The sequence below is a fragment of the Myiozetetes cayanensis genome, unplaced genomic scaffold (genome assembly GCF_022539395.1).
Source record: "Myiozetetes cayanensis isolate MyiCay16 unplaced genomic scaffold, myiCay2020 scf58, whole genome shotgun sequence".
NCBI classification, from domain to species: Eukaryota; Metazoa; Chordata; class Aves; order Passeriformes; family Tyrannidae; genus Myiozetetes; species Myiozetetes cayanensis.
This window is the reverse complement of record NW_026087831.1, coordinates 97,214-116,699: the sequence shown is the minus strand read 5'-3', so window position 1 is coordinate 116,699 and position 19,486 is coordinate 97,214. Positions and strand designations below refer to the sequence as shown.

Here is a 19,486-nt window from a genome sequence, read left to right as displayed (position 1 = left end):
GTCCAGTCTCCCGTGTCTGAAACCTTCACCACCAGCCTTGGTCTGTAACAAAACGATCTCTGCCTTTCGTTCCTAGAGTAGATTTTCTTTCCGTTATTAATCCATCCAAACAAATGCACTCTTGAGTTTCCTGTTGAGCAGTTTGGAAGTGGAAGCTGCTGCCTGGCTTGTTGGTGCAGGTTAGACCTGGTGTGGGTGTGGGGGTGTGTGTGGTGTGAGGGTCACGGCGGAGGGAGGAGGATCAACTTCCTACGCGCTGACTGGGAGCGCTGCAGCTTCCAAACCGGGCTGATGCTCTGCTGGCTGGGTGCTTTGGGATTAAAAGAATTGAAGGTTGGAGGGAGTTTGATGATCTGGGTGCGCTCTCAGGGGTCAGAAACCGTTAGAAGGCGAGTTAAGGGCCCCCTGAAGATGGGAGGTGGTGGCAGAGGTGCTCATGGATGGGAGAGGCTCACTCCTGGTTTCTCCACTTATTTCTGTTCCCAGCATGTTGGTCATGGATTTAGCCAATCTCCTTGGGACACTGTAGTGCTGGTTGAACCACAACACCTTGTCCTCTTGCTGTCTTGCCCCTAAATTCTTCCTGTGACACTAAATCCCCTTCCTGTAGAAACCTCTGGAAGTGTTGGAAGCTCAGACTAACTGACCCATGTTCCCATACCCATAGTCTGAAGACCTGGAGGCTTGTAATTGGAGTTCCCTGAGTGAGCCCCTTAGAGATGGGTGTGTCTGTGCAGTTGGAGGACTGTGGAGAGGTAACAAACTCTGGGAATGCACATTAATCCCCTGGACTGAGGCTCTGTAACCTCTCAGGCAGGACTGTGTTGGTGGTTAATGCTTGTGGCTTCCTCTAACAGGGTTTCCTTGGAATTCCTCTGGTTAATGCATGGCACTGCAGTCCTGTCATGTCCCTGCTGGGGCCAAACCTGAGGATGGGGTTGTAGCTGTCACCTCTTGGCCTTTGGCTCCCGGGATGTAACTGGGTGTGTTTTCTCTTTTGGGTGCCCTGTTGCTCCGTGTGTCACCAGTGTGGAAACACTTGAACCAAGGTAAAGCCTCATCCCAGCCACGGGTGGATCCCAAAGCACAGCCCAGGCTGCCTGTTCCCAGCGTGCTGCTGGCACTGACGTGCACTGACGTGATGGATTGCACACAGATGATGGGCCTGGAGGTCTGGACTTGGGGCAGGAGGGCTGTGGTGTCACCTTGTCCCAGGAACAAGCACAGCAGGGCTGCCCCTGGTGGTGTCACCGTGTCCCAAGGGCCCAGCAGGAATTTGACCTTTGATACTTGTCCCCGTTTGGATGTTCCCACTGTGCCTTTCACGGCACTGAAGCTGTTCCACGTCTCTTACTCCTGTATTATTGAAGCTCTGGTGATTTGAACTGTCTGGGAGCTGCAGCCAAGTCGTGGGGATGGGCTGGGAGGGCTGTCCTGCTCCTCCTGCACGTTAATGGGAGCACAGGAGTAAAAATAACCCACCCAGTTACAACCCAGTTCAGTGCTGAAACCTTCCCAACGTAGGCTTTGGAACATGGGCAGGAATTTCATAGTGCCTTTGACCTTCTGGAAGGGGAGCAGTGCCCTATCCAGCTTCTCCAGCCCATGTCCTGGGCAGGCAGAAAAGCTGCTCCAGCTTTTCTCCCTGAGTTCTGAGCAGCCAGAGCCTGTGGCACTGGTGAGGCTCGTGTTGGGAGGGTTTTATTTCATTATCCAGTGACCTTTTTGCATGAATTGTCCCAAAAATCCAAATACAAAATGTCAGGAAGGAAACGTTTGCATCCAGTTTTAATCTTGTTCTTGGAGTCTGAAGAGCGAAGTCACTTTGATGTGTGCTGAGAATGGAGGAGCAGAACAAAAGTTCTTCCCCTCTTCCACGCTGCCTTGCTGAGGAAAGACCAGGAGAGGTTTCTGAAGAGATGTAGGAGTGTTAATGCTGTTAATTCTTCGTGGTTCATGCTGTGCTTGAACCTAGAATCTGAAACAGCCTATAGTGAGGAGGTGCAGCAGAATCAGAACAGCCTTGAGCTGTGGATGTGGTTTTTGACCTCCTGCACAAAGCCCTTGCATCAGACCCTCAAAACTTTTGGGATTACATAAATGAAACTCATATTGCAGTCATCTTTTGTCCATGCACTTTAATTAAAAAGGAAGTGCATGAGTCTGCTGATTTTTGCTATGTCACTTCTGGTTCTAGGTGTTCATCTGAACTGGGGCTCCCTCTTTAGTTCTGTGAATCCCAGAGTTATCCTGCATTACATTTGCCAGTCAGAAATGTTTGTTTCCTGTAGTCAGGCTGTTGTGGTGATGTCCAAAAAAAACTTCCAGCTGCAGGACTGTCCCCTGGGATGGCTTCCTTCATCCTAACTTCCCACTGTGGATGGAATCCTGTGGTGAGGGTGCTGAGCTGCCTCTGGGTGGGATCTGGAACAGCCTAAAATTCACAATTGCCAGTTGCTAGTGGTAAAAATGTGCTGTTTTGGTACAAAGTGGCTCATTCTCAGCTAAATTCCAGAAGCAGAGTCGTTCTGTACCTGCTGGAGCAGCTGCCTGGTGGTGTAACTCTTGTTAAGGAGAAGAGCTGAGCCACTTGGGGAAGAAAGAAACATCTGCATCCTTTATTTAATTGGAGATGTGCTGAGTGGAGCATCAGGCAGGGTGGTGCTGTCAACTGTGACCACGCCAGTGCTGCATCCCGGTTCAGAGAGATGCTCATAACAAATTCAGCAGAGTCATTCCTCTGCTCATCTCTTCTCCTGATGTTTTTCATGTTGGGTTTTTTTTTCCCCACAAACAACTCGTGTGTTATATTTGGAAATGGTGCTTCAACTTGCTAACAGGCAGTGAATGTGAAAAAGCAGAGGAGGGGGTTGCCAGCTGACAGGGATCTCTTTCATTTGGGAAAGGATGGCTTGGGGAGCCACTTTTTCCACAGGGACATGTGATGGCTGTGCTCTGACAAGTGAGAAAATGGTGACTTGCAGGCTGTTTTATCTTTGGGGGAACAGGGGCAGTTGATAATCTAGAATTTTGTGCTCTACTGGTAAAAGGAAACTAGAAGAGATGTGGTTAAAAACACTGGCTGACCTTCGTGTGAAGCCCTGTGCTAAATGAGCCCGAGGATTGTGAATAAATCAGGAGTTACATAAGTCAGGAGGGGAATGAGAGGGCTGAGTGAAATCTGAATTCAAATACTCTAATGATTTCTCTTGGAATGAGTATTTCCCATCATGTTAAAGGAGTATTATGAAAAGTCAGGAGACTGACATGCAGAAGTGGTATAATTTTAATCACACAGTTGAAAATATTTTTATAAGCTCTTCAACTTTTCCCTGTCAATTTTTTTTGACAAGTCTTGTTTAAAAAAAAAAAATTGTGCTGAAAACTTCTGGATTTGTGGTTTTTTTCCTTTTCTTTTGGACTTGTGTGTTTAATATGAGGTAATAGTATTTTAGAGGTATGTCTGGAAGACTAAACCCAGTAGTTTGATCTCATTAAATTAGATGTGGGGAAGCTGAGTAGGTTACCCTGCTGTTTCCTTGGTCATAGCCAGGGGTTGAGGAGGGTTTGGGGAGTTCAGAGAGGGCAGTAGGAGGGTTTGATGTTTACGGACCATGTGGAAGGGACTCAGAGGGAGGATTGCCCAGCTTTGGAGTTCAGGTCCACTTTAACACACTTTTGTAGATTTGCCTCTTTAAAGTTCTCTCTTAAGGAAATGTTCTTGCCTCACTGCAGCCCTGACCCTTTAAAAACATCTCCAACACCTGGACAGGAAGCAGTTAACTTTCCCTACAGCAAAAACCGTGTCCTGTATTAATTGGAGACATTTAAAAGCATAGATTTCATTCACATTCCCACAGTATTCCCAAGATGGGATTATCCTGATCTTTTGTGGTATTTCTGAGAGGTGAATCACAATCAGTGGCAACAGATAAAAAGGTTTTGTCGTGGCTGAGCTGCTCTTCAGTATTTCTGTTGTGAATCAGGTAATTCAGGTAACGTGGGGGTTTAGTGCAGAACTGGAACTGGGCCTTAAAGCCTCCTGGATAGTTTGTCCCTCAGGCACTGAGGCAGCTCATTCAGCACTTGATTATGATGGAAATGTTCAGTGCAAGTTGAGTTTGAAGGTGAGTGGCTGCTGGGCCTGGGGTTGTCTCCAGTGCTCAGGAAATAGAAGCAGCAGGTGGTTGTGTTTGGAGAAGGGACATCCTTTTAGGGGCAGGTCCTTGTGGTGGCAGCAGCTTCCCCTGCAGCCTTTGGTCCTAAAGAAATGCCTTCTGTGATTCCTTTTCCTGTTCAGTAATACCTTCCCTCATGTTTGCTTGTGTTTTTAGTAACATTTTGGCATCATTTCGGCGTAACTGTTCCGGAAGAGGTTGGATCTTCCTGGGGAGCAGCTCTGCTGATGTCATGCTGGGTGGAGAGGGCAGGGCTTGTGTCCTGGGAGCTCTCAGCAGTGCCATGTGGGAGCTGGGAACCCTTCCTGAATCCTTGTCCCCTTCGAGTCAGGCTGACAGCAATAACCCTGCACAGGATTATTGAAAGCAGTAACCCTGCACAGATTGTCAGGGCAGGGCTGTTCCTGTTGATCCAGGTGTGCTTCAAACTGACTGAATGAATTGTACAAGTGACACAGGGAGCAGCAGTTAAAAGCATTTGGGGCTTAGTTTATCCTTTCGTGGTAGGTGGCAAAGACAGGTTATCAAATCTGTTAGAAAATGCCAAAATTCAGTGCCTCCATCAAACTGTATTTTTCTTGCATGATTTTCAATTTAAAAAAAAAAACCAAACAAACCACAAGTGGATTTCTGCTCTGACTTGCAAATTCTCTGCTGATAAATATAGTCAGCACTCCCCCCCCCTCCAGTATCACTACGGTGCAGTTCTTCCTTGGCACATTCTTCACTAAATCTGTTCAGACAAGGCAAAACATCCCCTCCTGCTCCAAGGGATGATGAGCCCAGCGAAAGAGCAGAAGCGTCTGACAAGTGCTGGGAGCTGCAGAAAGAGCTGCAGGTGAAGCAGTGATCCCGTGGCTCAGGCAGGAAATATCCTCTCCCTGGCAGCCCTGGGGGATCCTCATCCTTGCCACGACGCTCCCGTCCCTTTCCAAGCCCGTTGTGCCAGGTGGCCGCGGGCACCGCACGCTGTGTTTGCCTCTTCCAGGTTCCTCAGCCCGTGGGGAGCAATAAACAGAGCTCTGACCGCTCAGGCAACTGAGCTCAGGCACAAATGTGATCGCTTGGCAGCTGCAGCTTGGAGAAATGAGCTCAGGGTTTGAATTCCAAGGCCTGGGATCCTGGCGCTGGCACCCGCTCGCCAAATGGCCCCGGCTCGGCTGCGAAGGCGCTTCCCATTTGTTGGGCCCTCTGATCCTGGGAAGCAGACGGTGGGGGTGTGTCAGGCCTGTGAACAAGGAACAATGAGCATCTGAGGGGTGTTAGGTTTCTCTCTCTGGGTTCTGGAGCTTTGTAATAAATACAGGGAAATACAGAAGAGGCGGATAAAAATATTGAACAGTGCCTTTATTCACGAGGGTGTGGAATGGCTTGGCAGTCCTGCCCAAGAAGTAGCTCTGAACGCAGTCTTATCTCCTTGTATCTTAACATATCCTCCCAGGAACCGCAAATCTGGCACGGGTGAACATTTCCATGCTTGTTTTTGCAACATAAATCACTGCAGTGGTTGTAAGAGTGGTATTTTCCTGTGAGTTAGCTTGTGAAAAACCTGAGTGCTGTGGCTTTGGAAGCTGCTATCATCACACCCATCTTCATTGCTGTGTCAGAATCCACCTCCCCACAGACCTAAAGGGAGGTTTGCTTAATGCCTCAGTGTCCTTTGGGGGAAGCAGTTGCCCCTTGTTTGCTCTTGAATGTGCAGGATCCTTCCCTTGGATTACAGGTGGTGAGTCTATGGGTTGTTTGAGTGGGTGTAGCCAGTGAAATCCGTGTGCTTCCAGTGACACGTGTTTATTGTGACACACGACCTTCTCTTGGCTCAGAATGAGCCTTTATGGCCCTTTGTGCTGGGTGATGGTGAAGCAGCTTTATTAAACTGTGAGAGGGGAGTGGGGGAAGTGAGTGGTTATGGCCATGCACAACCTGCCTCACCCCTGCAGCACAGCCTCTAAGCAGCCCTCTCCACTGACTGACATAGCACAGACAGCAACTCTTACCTCTGATTTCTGTTCTAAATCATCCCAGAATTGTGTTCTTGCTCCAACATCCTCTGTGTTGTTCTTCAGTCCATTGCTCAGTACTTGAATTAGGGATGTTTTTTGTCCCAGAGTCCACTGTGTGCCTTCTCTTGTGTGTCTGAGAAGTTTGGAGCTCCCACTGGAAGTTTTCCATGTGATTGGGGTGTTTACAGCTTGTCCTTCTCTCTTCTTTTCTCCCCTGCTTAGTGAGGATTAAATTCACAGGGCAGTTTTTGTGCTGTTGGAAAACACTTTCTCCTCTCTGGGACTCGATGTTTGCCACTGAGGATGATGGACACTTCAGACTTTGTTTGAATCTCTTGATTGTTTTGACCCCTTCCAGAAATCTGACACAAACAGGATGAGCTCACAAGTCTAATTCCCAAAGGACACCAGGATTAAAGGTTGCCCTTGTTTGTTCTTTGCTTCTCTCAGCAGTTGCAATGAGTTTGATAACGTGCTGTCATTTTTAGCCAGTGCTGAGCACCCCAGGCTTGTGCTCCAGTGAAAATTGAGGGGATTTTCTCCCCTCTCTCTTAATGATGCACTGAGTGAGGAGTTTGAATTTCCAGCGTGACAGTCCTTGGGCTGTCACAGACTCACAGGGAACCCAGCACTGCCAAGCCATGTCCCCAAATGCCACATCCACACAGCTTTTAAATCCCTCCAGGGATGATGATTCCACCACTGCCCTGGGCAGTCTGTCCCAATGCTTTACAACCCTTTCAGTGAAGAAATTTTCCATCATATCCAGCCTAAACCTCTCCTGGCACAGCTTGAGGCTGTCTCCTCATGTCCTGTCGCTTGTTCTCTGGGAGAAGAGCCTGACCCTCCCCCTCAGCTGCATCAAAACAGACCCAGGAGTGTTGAGAGCTTGGAAAATCCTGGTCTTTGAAAATGAAACTCATCCCTATCTCACACTTCTCAGGCAGTGCAGCTGCAGGTGAGTGCCCTGAACCTATGAGGGGGTTGATGTCTGACTCCAGGTTCCTGTTGCCCTTCCAGAGCCTGCAGTGGGGTTTGTGCTGACTGAACAAACCACCCTTACCCACTAGAGCAAACCCAGTGATTGATCCCAAAACTGCCCCGTGCTGCCTGCACAAAGCTGTCTTTCCACTGTATCAGGAGCAATTAAAACCCCCTGGAAGGTTGTGTCTTGCTGTGGTTGTGGTTTTGATTGTAGCATAAAGATAAGGAACAAGGAGAAATCCTCTGTGTGCCCAACCACACCACGTCCCTCTGTCTGTTGTCCTTGTCCTCTAGAGATGCTTAGATTGTGAAATTCTCCTCCAGTGAAGAGTGTGATATCAATCAGTCCTCTGGGATTAAGTCCCACAAAGCTTGTACCTGGGGGGAATTTCTATGAAGATGTCAACACAGCAAGCAGGATTAAGGCTGGGCTGTTATCTCAGTGGTGCTTACACGCTGTGAATAAGGGATGCACTGAAAGAGGTTTGACTGAATTATGTTAACAATTTTTGGGGATTCATCTTCTTTTTAGTGGGAGCATCCTGTTATTTCTGAACTTCTGTTTAACAGAGAAACTTGCCTGGTGTGATAGGACGAGGGTAGAGGTTTTAAACTAAAAAAAAAGGATGAAGTTTACATTAGATATTGGGAAGGAATAGTTCCCTGTGAGGGTGGGGACTGGCACAGGGTGCCCAGAGAAGCTGTGGCTGCCCCTGGATCCCTGGAAGTGTCCCAGGCCAGGTTGGAGCAACCTGGGCTGGTGGAAGGTGTCCCTGCCCATGGCAGGAGGTGGCACTGGGTAGTTTTTAAGGTCCCTCCCAGCCCAAACATTTCTAGAATTCTGTTCCCTGTGATGCTGAACTGGAGGGAGGAGTCCTCCTGAACCTGCAGATTGTCAAGGAAAACTCTCCTGTTTTGAGTGTTTAAAACTAAGATGAAATGTGTGCTGGTGTTGACAACACTGGTGTTTCTGGGTGGTCTCAGATGGCAGGTCCAGCATTCCCATTCCAAAGAGCAGCATCCAACCCTTGTCCAGAGCCAGAGCCTGGCCCTGAACCCACAGGGTGCAGCGGGACTCGTGTCTGACACCACAGCCCTGCAGCATTAGGATTAACTCTTTTCCCAAGATTTATTAATTCATGGAACTGAAGGTGAATTGTTTGCTCATATCCAATCACTTTGTGGAATTCAAAAGGTGGGAATTTTGAGAAGCCTACCTGGCCAGCTGCTCCCTGCCCCTGCAGGGCTCTGGGAAGGGGGTGGCTCTTGGGGTCTCTTTGGGACTGAGCAATTTTTCACAAGCTGGGAGAAAGGTTTCCCCTTTTCCTGGGGGAAGAGGAAAGCAAAAGGAGACCCAGCTGGTCATTTGGGGAGCCTCGTTTCATTTCTGAATCCAGGGAATCGTTACAAACCTGATTTACTTTGAGATTGGATTTTCTAAGGTGTGACTCTTGTGTGAACTCTGTTTTTCTCATCCCTCTGGAGGTTCCTGCTCTGTCCTTTCCACAGGGGTTTTCCCTGTGTGTGGAAGTGTTTTATGCAATAACCCTCTCTGGTCTGGGCTCTGTGCAGGGTGAGTCTGTGAAGGAGTTTGTGACCTCAGTGTTTTGGGGTGCAGGGGTCTGGGACACAGCTGGGTGTTCTGCAGGATTTATCCCGTGGGGGATTAGGTGTCCGTGTGGCACTGCTTGTGCAGCCCTGTGGTGTGGCAGGAAATGTGGGAATTCTGGGCCTTTCTGGAAAGCTTATTTTCCCCTCAGAGCATGTCAATGTACCCAAGTCAGCAGGAACCCCAAACCTGGAGGGTCCCTGATGTCCCAGAGCCACATTTATGTGCTGGGAAACACCCTGTTGCTGTGCCCAGCAGTAGGATAAATTTTCTTGAGGAAGTTCTTTCAAAGGAGAACTTAAAGAGCTAAACCAAGAAGTCCCATGTCCCCCTTTGGCTGCTGTCCATGTTCCCAGCAGGGTGAGAGGTGGCCCTGAGCGTGTCCCTGTCCCTCTTCCACTGTGGCTTTCCTTGGACACAGCACTGTACCAAGTCCAGGTGGTCAGTGTGGGGTTGGCACTGCTGCTCTGCCATGTTTGGACGTGGCACTTGTCACCTGGATGTCACACCCTGGTGTTCCATTCGTAACGAAAGGATGGTTGGGTTAAAAACAAAGACGTCGCTTTTCACGTGGAACGTCCTCCTGTTACCTGCACACAGAGCTCCTTTCGACTCACAATGTTTGTAACTCCTTAAGATCCTGATTTATTTCCTCTTTAAACTGCCTGATTCCATGTGCCTCGGTGCCCCTCTGGAAGGGGGCTGTCCCCAGGAGCTCGGCCTGTCCCCAAACACCCGAAAGGAGCCACTCCGAGTGTTCCCACTCCTGGTCCCGCAGGGCAGAGCACGGTCGTGGGGTGGAGGGGTGAGCGAGAAGCCTCCTGTTATTTTGAATTTTTTTTTTTTTTTTAACCCATCCTCCCTGCCAAACGGCCTATTTTCTGCCCCTAATGGTTTCTGCCTAACAAATGGTGTTTCTTTTTTACAGCGTTATGATCCTGGACTTGTTGTGGTGATGGTAAACTTAGCAGTGGTAATTTTTTATTTTCAGACTGAATTACTCCTTTTGTCATCAGTGCACCAATGTTAGGCTTACTTTCTCTGTTGTAGCCATCATCCTTCTGCTTGGTCTTTCATTTTCCTTTCCTTTCCTTTCTTTATGCACACTTGTCTGATCCTTGTTCATTAAAGGGTATTGCTAAGAAGGGATGTTTCTGTTTGTGTTAGAACTGCCAAAATCAGTTTAAACATAAATTTCTAATACTGTCCAAACTTGATTTTTTTTTTCCCTCCCCCCCAACACGATGGGCACTAGCACTTGCTACTGCAATTTCCAAATAGATTTTTGAATTAAAAAACAAAACAAAAAAACAACCAAAAAACTTTGACTGCCTTAGAAGGCAAAAGTACTGATGCATTGTTTGTACACAGGGGTTTACCAGGGCAATGAGGCTGCATCCAAAGATGTCCATTGCTGAAGAAACAAAAACAAACAAAAAAATGAACCAAAAAAAGCTTGAAAAACAATTGAAATAATAAATTGTTGGCACCTGGTGCCAGCTATTCCATTTGGGTTCACCACTTACCAGTAAATCCCTGGCTGAGACGTTATGAAAGTGATATTGCACTTAGGAAGTCATTTTTATAACCTGTCTTTGATTTGGTCCTTTTGCTAAAAATTGCAGTCACTGCTTACTGTATTATACCATTGGGCATGAGAGAAACCCTGTCAGACCTTGGCACCCAAAACCAAAGCTCAACCCAAAGTGTTTTGGATCAACACGATCCCTGATTTTGGACCTGATGGACACCTGCCTGTCAAATTCCTGGGCGTGTCACCAAATCCACAGAGCAGCTAATTCAGTGGATTTATTTGCTTTATTTCTGAATAAAAACCATGCCTCTGTACTTGAAGGTTCACAAGCCCCCTCTGGGGGCTGTGGCTTTGGCAGGAATTCGAGCTGATGCTGGCAAAGAGTTCCCACCTCTCCCAGGTTTTAAAGGCTTTGACCTTTTGCACGTGGAATCTTTTTGGCACGAGTGGAAGCCGTGGATCTTTTAGCCCAAAGGTATAATACCTGTGTATGTGTGTATAACAAACCAGTTGTTTACACCAACCAAGAGCAATAATAAGGGAAGTAAACCGTTCTGTTTTCTCACTCAAGGTATGCACCGGAGAAGGTAAGTACTTTGTTCAGTGGGTTACATCACAACCAACAGTGCCAGTTGTGATGTAAAAATCAAACATAATAATAATTTAAAATAATTTTTAAAAAATACAAAAAAAAAAAAAAAGCTGTGGTAGTAAAGTGCTTGTCTGCCCCATTTTGCTTTGTTTGGCTGGTTATGAGTGGATTAAAGATATGTTTTTTTTTAAATAAAAAAAAAAAAAATCTCCAGCATAGTTTGATTAGTTCAAAGTCAATTTTCTTCGCAACTAGTCCTTTTCACAGCTTACAGGTGACACAGCAGTGCCAGAGCATCTCCTGGGGGGGCAGGTGTCAACCACCTGGCCCTGGATGAAGGAAGTTTGGCATTCCTTGCTCCTGGGGAGGGACAAAAGCTGGTGGGAGGGAGGCTTCCACATCCTTTACAGGGAAGCCCTAAGTGATTATTCATGAGCTAGAGCAGCAAAACCTATTTAGCAGGCTCTTCACTCCTGTGGGAAGATGAGGAACACGTCTGGCCCCAGGTGGAAGCCGTGAGGGACACGGGGGAACCCGGACCACGAGAACGTTTTATGTGGCCGGTTCTCGTTGAACCCAAGGCATTTGTGAGCCCTGAGGGTGCAGGTTTGGCTGTAAGCTGTGAGAATGGCTTGTGTTTGGTTCACTGTAGCTTTCTGGTCTCTGCACTCCAAGGCAAGATCTCTAACCACCCAAACCCAATGTGTACACGAGCTGCGGTGCCGGGCGGCTCCTGAGGCCTCTCTGTGTGTTCCTCTTCCAGGGAGGACGGATCCCATCCCTATCGTCGTCAAGTATGATGTCATGGGCATGGGCCGCATGGAGATGGAGGTAAGGTCACCCCCAGCTGCCCCCTCAGCCCTGCATGGCTCTTGGGAACGGGGAGGGAAAGGCAAAATTAAACAATTTCAAAGGGAGAGTGTGGTGTCAAAGGTACAGAACAACTTGCTCTTAAATCGACACAGTAAGAAAACACTTCTCCTCAAAAAACACTTCTCAAACGCTTCTCCTCTCTGTTTATGGGGTCTGGATGCTCCCCAGAATCCCTGGGCTCTGATTTACCCCCCTCACCAAAGCATGGACAGGACCCTCCACCTCATGTGCATTAACGACCCGTTTTGCACAGAGGAAACGAAGCACAACGTGCAAAGGTTCTGTTTCAAACCTCATCGTTTTTAAGCTGTGCATTCTGGCAGTGGGAGTGCAAAGTATTTATGGGACAAATTGCATCTCTTCTCTTTCTTTTTTTTTCTCTTTTTTTTTTGAAATAAAAGCTTGACTACGCCGAGGATGCCACGGAGCGGAGGCGAGTGCTGGAGGTGGAGAAGGAAGACACTGAGGAGCTGAGGCAGAAATACAAGGTACAGAAAGGGGGGCATCAACATCAGAGTGTCTGTGGGCTGACTGGGAGAAGATTTGTTCTGATGGCACTGATTTCTTCTCCTTAGGCTGCAGTGATGGTGGCAGGAATGAAGTGTTCTTGGGTTCTGTCATCGTTGAGATGATTTGTATCTTAGCAAACTGGTTATTCACTTCCTGGCATTAACCTTGGTGTTTGTTTAGCTGCTGAAGAGCTCCAGGACACCAGCAGGGCTTTCTCTGTGTGCTTTGCTGCTGTTCTGGAAAAAAAACAACAGTTTTGTGGTAAGCAGGACATTTCCTTCCCTGTGCCCAGGGCTACCAGATTTTTCTAGTGAACCTGCCACGTTGTTGGTGCAAAACCTGCAGGTGTTCAAGGGGCTGGGAGGGAGGAGGGGTTGTCCTGTGAGCAGTGCGTTATTGCATAAATCCTGCTTAATTTGGAAAGGTTGGAAATGGCTCCAGCTTGGAGAAATCAAAGGGCTGTAGTTCTTTGGAAGAATTGCTCAACCAACATTAAAAAAAAAATAATAATTCTGTATTTCCATGGGGTTTACAAAACCTGGGGGGTTATTTTGTAAACCAGAGGCTGATAAAAATGAGCTGTGGTGTTGGGAGTGAGTGTGACATGCTGGAGCATTCTTGGGTTAGCTGTAACCAGGTTCTCTGTGGAGACCTGGTCTTTGCTGGTCCTTTAATCCACTTGTCCTCTTCCCAGCCCACCAGATTTTAGGAAAACCTGCTTGTTCAGTTGTCCTGAGACTGGGGAAGTACCAGGGTTGAGGAAGAACCCGAGACATCCAAATGAAGTGTCAAGAGTTGCATAAATTTTATTTCTCCGAGAAATAATGGAAAAGCAGTTTCAGTTCCATTAAAATTAAACATAACCTTGGCAAATCTAAAATTCCATTTCCCCAGCTGAACAGTTAATTCTGCAGGCAGTTTGTTCAGCTATGAAAATTTATAGCCTCGTTTCCTCTTCTATTTTTTTGAGCCCTTGACTTGCTCAGTCAGTGACTTGCAGGTGTTTGGGTGCCCGGAAGAGCTGTGAATTCCCCACACCTGGAAGTGTCCAAGGCCAGGTTGGACAGGGCTTGGATCAACCTGGGTTAGTGGAAGGTGTCCCTGCCCACAGCAGGGGGTGGAAGTGGATGGTCTTTAAGGTCCCTTCCAACCCAAACTGTTTAAAGATTTAAAGTTTGCAATTCTCTTTTCAAATGCAGCCGAATTGCTCTGAGACTCTTTTTTCTCTCCCTGCCCTTATCCAGCCCCAGACATTTTCCAGGAGCTCTGGAGCAGCAGCAGCAATCTCTCCCAGCTCCAGTGGGTTTTTATTATCATGTTTCATCCTTGCATTTTGGTATTAATCTGTGAAAAAAATCTCTGCAGTCCTTATTTTTGCGTTGCTCCACGGGAGGCCATTATGTAACTGTGCATCCTGATTAGCCAGTTAGGGAGCCTCAGAGGAGCTCGGGATAACTCTGCAGCCATAAATGTTCTTTAATTCCCTCCTTTTGTATAGATTTCTGATCAATCAAATGGCTGAGTTTCATTGTTCAGCCACAGGATGCTTGCTCAAAAAAAAAACCTACACGTGGTGCAAGAGGCTTGTTCTGGGATTGAGAGGAACGTTAAACCTCGGTGTTCTGTGGATCTCACGCTGCTCTGCTTTCCTTTCTTGTCTTCCTGGGGACCTGCTTCAGGCTCAAACCTCCACATTTGTTGATTTTTTTTTCCCCCCTTCTTAACAAGGGCATCAAGAAGGAAGCAGGGAGTTGCAATACATCTCTTTTATTTAGGAGGTGAACAGTGCTTTAAATTGAAAACAACCCCAAACATTAGCACAGGCATTTTTCAGATATTTTTTTTCACCCCCTCCTCAGGTGTTGAAATTTTTTACATAAATCTTGCATCACATAAAACATGCTCAGTAATGTTCTTCTAATGCAGTTTTGATGTGGTAACTGGGAGATAAAACATATTGCCTTGAACGAGATCCGAACTTGAAAAGAAAAAAAAAAACCTTGCACAGTTTATCTCTCTTAAATGTTTGCTGCTTCCTCTTGCTGGGCAAGGAAGCTTCCCAGGAGAAGTTTGTATTGAACATGGAAACTCTTAAACCCTTCAGTGCTTTTCCTCTAATGTTAGGCTATTTTTCTGTGTAGTTCTCTTTACTGCAGTTGAATTGCCTGTTGGAAGTGGCTATTTGGGATGTGCTGCTTTGGGATGTAGCATTTGCAGCTGGTTTTGAGTAAGAAGCAGTATGAAAGCTTCCACCTCCTCAGGGTAAACCTTCTTCCCCAGTGCTTGTGCAGAGTGGTGGTGTTTTATTAATCCTGCAGGTTTGGTTTTTCACCTATAAAAACTTTGCATTATAAGGAGACAAATCCTGTCTGCAGCCTTAAAGGTGGTCTCCTCCCCCCAGCTCCTTAAATGCAGCTGCCTGTGCCCAGTGTGATCCCTGTGTTTGGGCTCTGATGGACAGCCTTGCTCCTGGGAAGGTTTCATTGACAGGGAATCTGCTGGAGTGGCTTGGGCTCGTGGGTGTCTGAGCAGTGATTCCCAGCTGGAGCTGCGTTCCTCCCTCCTGAATTCAGGCACACAAACCAAGATCAAGCAGACAGCTGTTAGCACTCAAAATGGAGGAAGCACCAGCATTTGAAGTTGTGTTCCAAAGGCAGGAATCCTCCTCGGTTTGATGTGTGTCTGTGCATCTTACATGCTGCTGGTGTGTTTGTGGGTGAGCTCAAGGCTTTGAAGCTCTGCTTGGAGCACAGACAATCCCACAGGCTCTCCTGAGGCAGAGCTGCCTTCCCCTGTCAGCGCTGCAGGCCTTGTTTTAAATCTGTTTTAGTGATACCTGTGCTCTGACAAGGTGATACTTTGTGTAAGAAACTGGAGTCGGTGGTGTTGCCGAGTTCTGGAATCACACGTGTGAATTTGCAAAGCTCAGTAAGCTGGGCTCAGCAAGGCCAAGTGCCAGGTCCTGCTCTTGGGTCACAACAACCCCATGGAGTGCTCCTGAGTGAGGGAAGAGTGGCTGGAAAGCTGGAAAAGAACCTCGAATCCTTGGTTCAGTTTTGGGCCCCTCATGACAAGAAAGACCTTGAGGGGCTGGAGCGTGTCCAGGGAAGGGAACGGAGCTGGGAAGGGGCTGGAGCAGCAGGAGCAGCTGAGGGAGCTGGGGGGGCTCAGCCTGGAGAAAAGGAGGCTCAGGGGGGACCTTCTGGCTCTGCAATCCCTGACAGGAGGAGGGAGCCGGGGGGGGCTCGGGCTCTGCTCCCAGGGAACAGGGACAGGAGGAGAGGGAACGGCTCCAGCTGTGCCAGGGGAGGGGCAGGGGGGACATCAGCAGGAATTTCTCCCTGGAAGTGTTGGTCAGACACTGGCAGGGGCTGCCCAGGGAGGTTTGGAGTGCCCACCCCTGGAGGTGTCCAAGGCAGGCCTGGCTGTGGCACTCAGTGCTCTGGGCTGGGGGACAAGGTGGGGATGGGGCACAGGGTCTTGGGAGGTCTTTTCCAACCTGAATGAATCTGTAATAAATATAACCATCAATATACTCTTTAAGTTTTCTAAAACACCATTTCTCCTTGAAGGACTAACTCCTCATCTTGCAGTCTGTTTTGCAGGATGTTTAACAGAAGCATTTCTTTGTTAATTTTTTAGGATTATGTCGATAAAGAAAAGGCCATTGCCAAGGCTTTGGAAGACCTCAGAGCAAACTTCTACTGTGAACTCTGTGACAAGCAGTATCAGAAGCATCAGGAGTTTGACAACCACATAAACTCCTATGACCACGCTCACAAACAGGTAACCAAGTGTTGATAGCACAGCTCACCAGTCTGATGTTCATCGTGGTGGTCTTGTCTGTGGTTAATACTTGGAATTTCCCTGCTGTATCTGTTTTCCTTGTAACTCCAGGAATAGGTGTTTTATGTTGCTGGGTAAGATTTTTATACCCCCCCATACATTTTAAAAATCCAAAACAACAGGAAGAACCCCAAACCCCAATCTGTGATTGGCATCAAGGAGCCCCAGTTCTGAAAGACCCAGGGAGGCAGGAATGGGCTGCTGTTAAACTGGGAATAGAACATGTGGATATGGATGGCTCCCAGTTTGCTTTTAGCATAGTGCAGCTTTGGGGAGTGATGATACACCATGTGTGAGTATTTTGGTACTTCAGTCTGTGTTCTGTCAAGTTACTGAAAACAGACTAGGAAATAATGGGCTGTGTCAAAGGAATCCTAAAAAAGGAGCACTTCCCAAATACTGTAACCCTCAGGAGAAGGCAGATTCAGAGTCTGTGTGGAGCTGGCTTTGTTCCCAAGGTAGGGATGTGTTCACAGGGTATTTCACACTGCACAGTAAATAATAAAAGTTCATGTGTTTAGCCTGGTCTGTTTGACCACTTAAGCTGCTAAATGAGATGTAACTGCACAGCAGACAGCAGTGTTGGGCTCATCCAGAGCTGGAATGGCTCAGAGGAGGGTTTTGCTGTTCCTAGTCATAAATTCTAACAACACAGTCATTAAAATGCTGATACCTCGTGGAGGATGTGCTGCAGAGTACTAGAGCTTGCAAAAAAACAGTGCACAGCTTAAAACCAGGAATATGGCATTAGACTAAGACTTTTTTGTGTGTGGATTAAGAGTAGGAGATGATAGTATTCAAAGTAGATTCTGTAAGGGAGTCTTAACAAGAATTCTCACGGCAGGGCAGTTCGCTGTGACCAGGTTTGGTTTAGTGGAACTCAGGGCAGAAATCCCTTCATTCACTTTGTGCTGGGCAAAGGGCTGTTTTGGCACAGTCCTGACACCTGAGAGCTGTGAACTTCACCTGAAGGTTCCCATCAGCTTGGCTGAAACTCGAGTGCAATGACCTGCATTTATTCAGGAGGTGGAAGGACCTGTTTGTGTCACATTCTCAGCGTGCTGATGCAGAGTAATGATGTCAACTCCTGTTCAAACCCTCGGTGACAAATGGGGGACTGACACGAGCCTGGCAAGGCCCAGAGCTTTTCAAGCATCTGGAGATGCTGTGAAGGAAGAAACAAACCTGTGGGAGCAACCAGCCCTCATTGGTATAAAAGGAATGATCAGCAGGAGTGACCTGAGTGAAAAATGTCTGCTAGACACACAGGGTGGGGACACCTTCTCATCAGCAGGAGGAGTTTAGGGGTTGCTGATTATTTTGAGAGGAATTGTGTTCTTGGATGATTCCATCCACTGCGGTCACTTCAGGCAGGCTTTGGAGAAAATGAGCCTCCAAACTGTGGCTGCATCACCCAGCATTAATTTCCAGTTACAGAGGGATTTAGGCAAAGAAGCAATCATGCTTTGCTTAGGGAAAAAAATTGCTTATCCAGCTTTGTGTGAGGCTGAAATGTGTGTGACCCTGTTGGGTCTGTGTTCAGGGAGTGAACTTGAAACTCCAGAGACATAATGAGGGTGAATTTGCATAAGTAACATCATCTCACTGCTGTGTCCAGTCTAAATTTTAAGGTAGTTTAATTAAAAACAAGCTGTACTTTTTATATGTTGCACGTTGATGTTTCACATTTTGCCTTTTTGCACAAGAAGGAAAGGTTACAGAAAGGGGAGCACAAAGTTTTTGAGGCAAACCAGAAGGTTTTCTGTAAAGTAGGCCACTCAGTTGGCTTTCTTGGAAAGATGAGCTGTTAGAGTATCTTAGACAGTTACAGCAACCTGGCTTGGTATAATGTTATCTGCAATATTTTGTCTTTTCAGTGGTAATTTTTGAGGCAACAGAGCTCGTTTTTCCCTTTTTCTAGGCTTGATTTCCCCAGGATCATTTTTGCTTTTAAGTATTTTTAGTTCCACATCCCCTGACGTTGAAGTGTTTGCTTATCCCTCTGTGGTGCAGCGAGCCACAGGCTGTCCCTGTAAATAGATGTTCCATCCTCAGATCCCTTTCTGCTCCCCAGTTATAAAGACACTGTCTTGTATTCCAGGAAGGAACTCAGGATTATTGCCAAACAGGGATGATAGGTAAGTGTATTGATCCCAACCGGAGAAATTTTGGACCCACCAAAATTGTGCCAACACCAAACAATTAAAGGGGAGGTTTATTCTCATCTTTTCCTGACTATCCTGGTTTTTTAGAGCATTTTGGCTCCCTCTGAATCAACCTCAACACCAGGTTTCCATCCAAAAGGCAGAATTTCCTTACATGGGGAAAACAACCTTCCATTTATTCTCACAGACCTGTCTCAGTTGCTGTATTTTAACCATCCTGCTGGAGGTGTGCAATGTTGTTCTCTGGCTTTTTTTTTCCTAAATTAGTTTGATAGCTGAGATGAGAAGTGCAGCTGTTTTAAAGACCTGTAACCTTCTGGTCACCCTCTGGTCCCTCTTGGGACTAAAAGCAACTGGAGTGGGTGCAGATGGCACTGCAGGAGGGACAATAAGCTCAGTTCCCTCACAGATCCTTCATTGAGCAACTGGAAAAGTCTTTAACCATGGATCTCATAACTTCTTGTACTTTGGAAAGCTGCTGATGTCTTTAATGGTGAGGGTTTTTTAGCTGTAAGATCTTGATCTAAAGGCCTGGTAGGTTATGAAGGGTCCTGCCTCGGATGGTGAACTTCAGTCACAACTGTCAGCAGAGTAATAATTAATAATAATGTACAGAAAAAAGGTGGGAAATGTTGGAAGAAAACTTCTGCAGCTCGTGAGGAGCTGGGGTAGTGAATATGGACCCAGTGTGTATCCCTGAAGTGTCCAAGGCCAGGTTGGACAGGGCATGGAAGGTGTCCCTGCCCATGGCAGGGGTGGGACTGGATGGGCTTTAAGGTCTTTTCCAACCCAAACCAGTCTTTGATTCTGTGATTTTTTTTGTGCTTCTTTTCTGTCCTGATCCTTGGGAGCTCCCACAGTCCTGGAGCACTCTGGGCTCAGGGCATTAGATGCAAGTGGACCCTGAACTGGGTTTGGGGTTTTGACATCAAGAGAGAAACTTCCCTGTTAGGTTTGTGTGAAGATGAGGGTGGGTGCCCTTACCTGGGGCTGTACCCAGTCTGGGCATTCCTGTCAAATAAACCTGGATGTGCTGCCAGCACTTGGAGCAGCCTGCAAAAGGTGTTAGGGCTGGAATTACCTGAGGTGTCACTTTTGAACCATTTCCAGTCAGCCTTTACTGTGAGGTGGGTTTTTTTTTTTTTAACAAGCCAAGAACTTACAGAATCTCACACCCAGGCACTCCTTTCCT

The 19,486-nt window shown here is 47.2% G+C and overlaps 1 protein-coding gene across 21 annotated transcripts in view; it reads left to right on the top strand.

The window, feature by feature from the left end:
- GPATCH8 (G-patch domain containing 8) overlaps positions 1 to 19,486 on the top strand; it is a 173,739-nt gene that overhangs the window by 141,931 nt on the left and 12,322 nt on the right. For 6 of the 21 annotated variants that reach the window (XM_050334740.1, XM_050334736.1, XM_050334741.1 and 3 more), the window contains exons 2-4: positions 7,955 to 11,731; positions 12,175 to 12,261; positions 15,926 to 16,069. In XM_050334740.1, the coding sequence (XP_050190697.1) occupies positions 11,528 to 11,731; positions 12,175 to 12,261; positions 15,926 to 16,069 (435 nt within the window). In that variant the 5' untranslated portion in view covers positions 7,955 to 11,527. Of the gene's footprint in view, positions 1 to 2; positions 11,732 to 12,174; positions 12,262 to 15,925; positions 16,070 to 19,486 lie in introns of those variants that run through there. The other 15 variants (XM_050334734.1, XM_050334733.1, XM_050334732.1 and 12 more) reach the window with 6 other exon arrangements.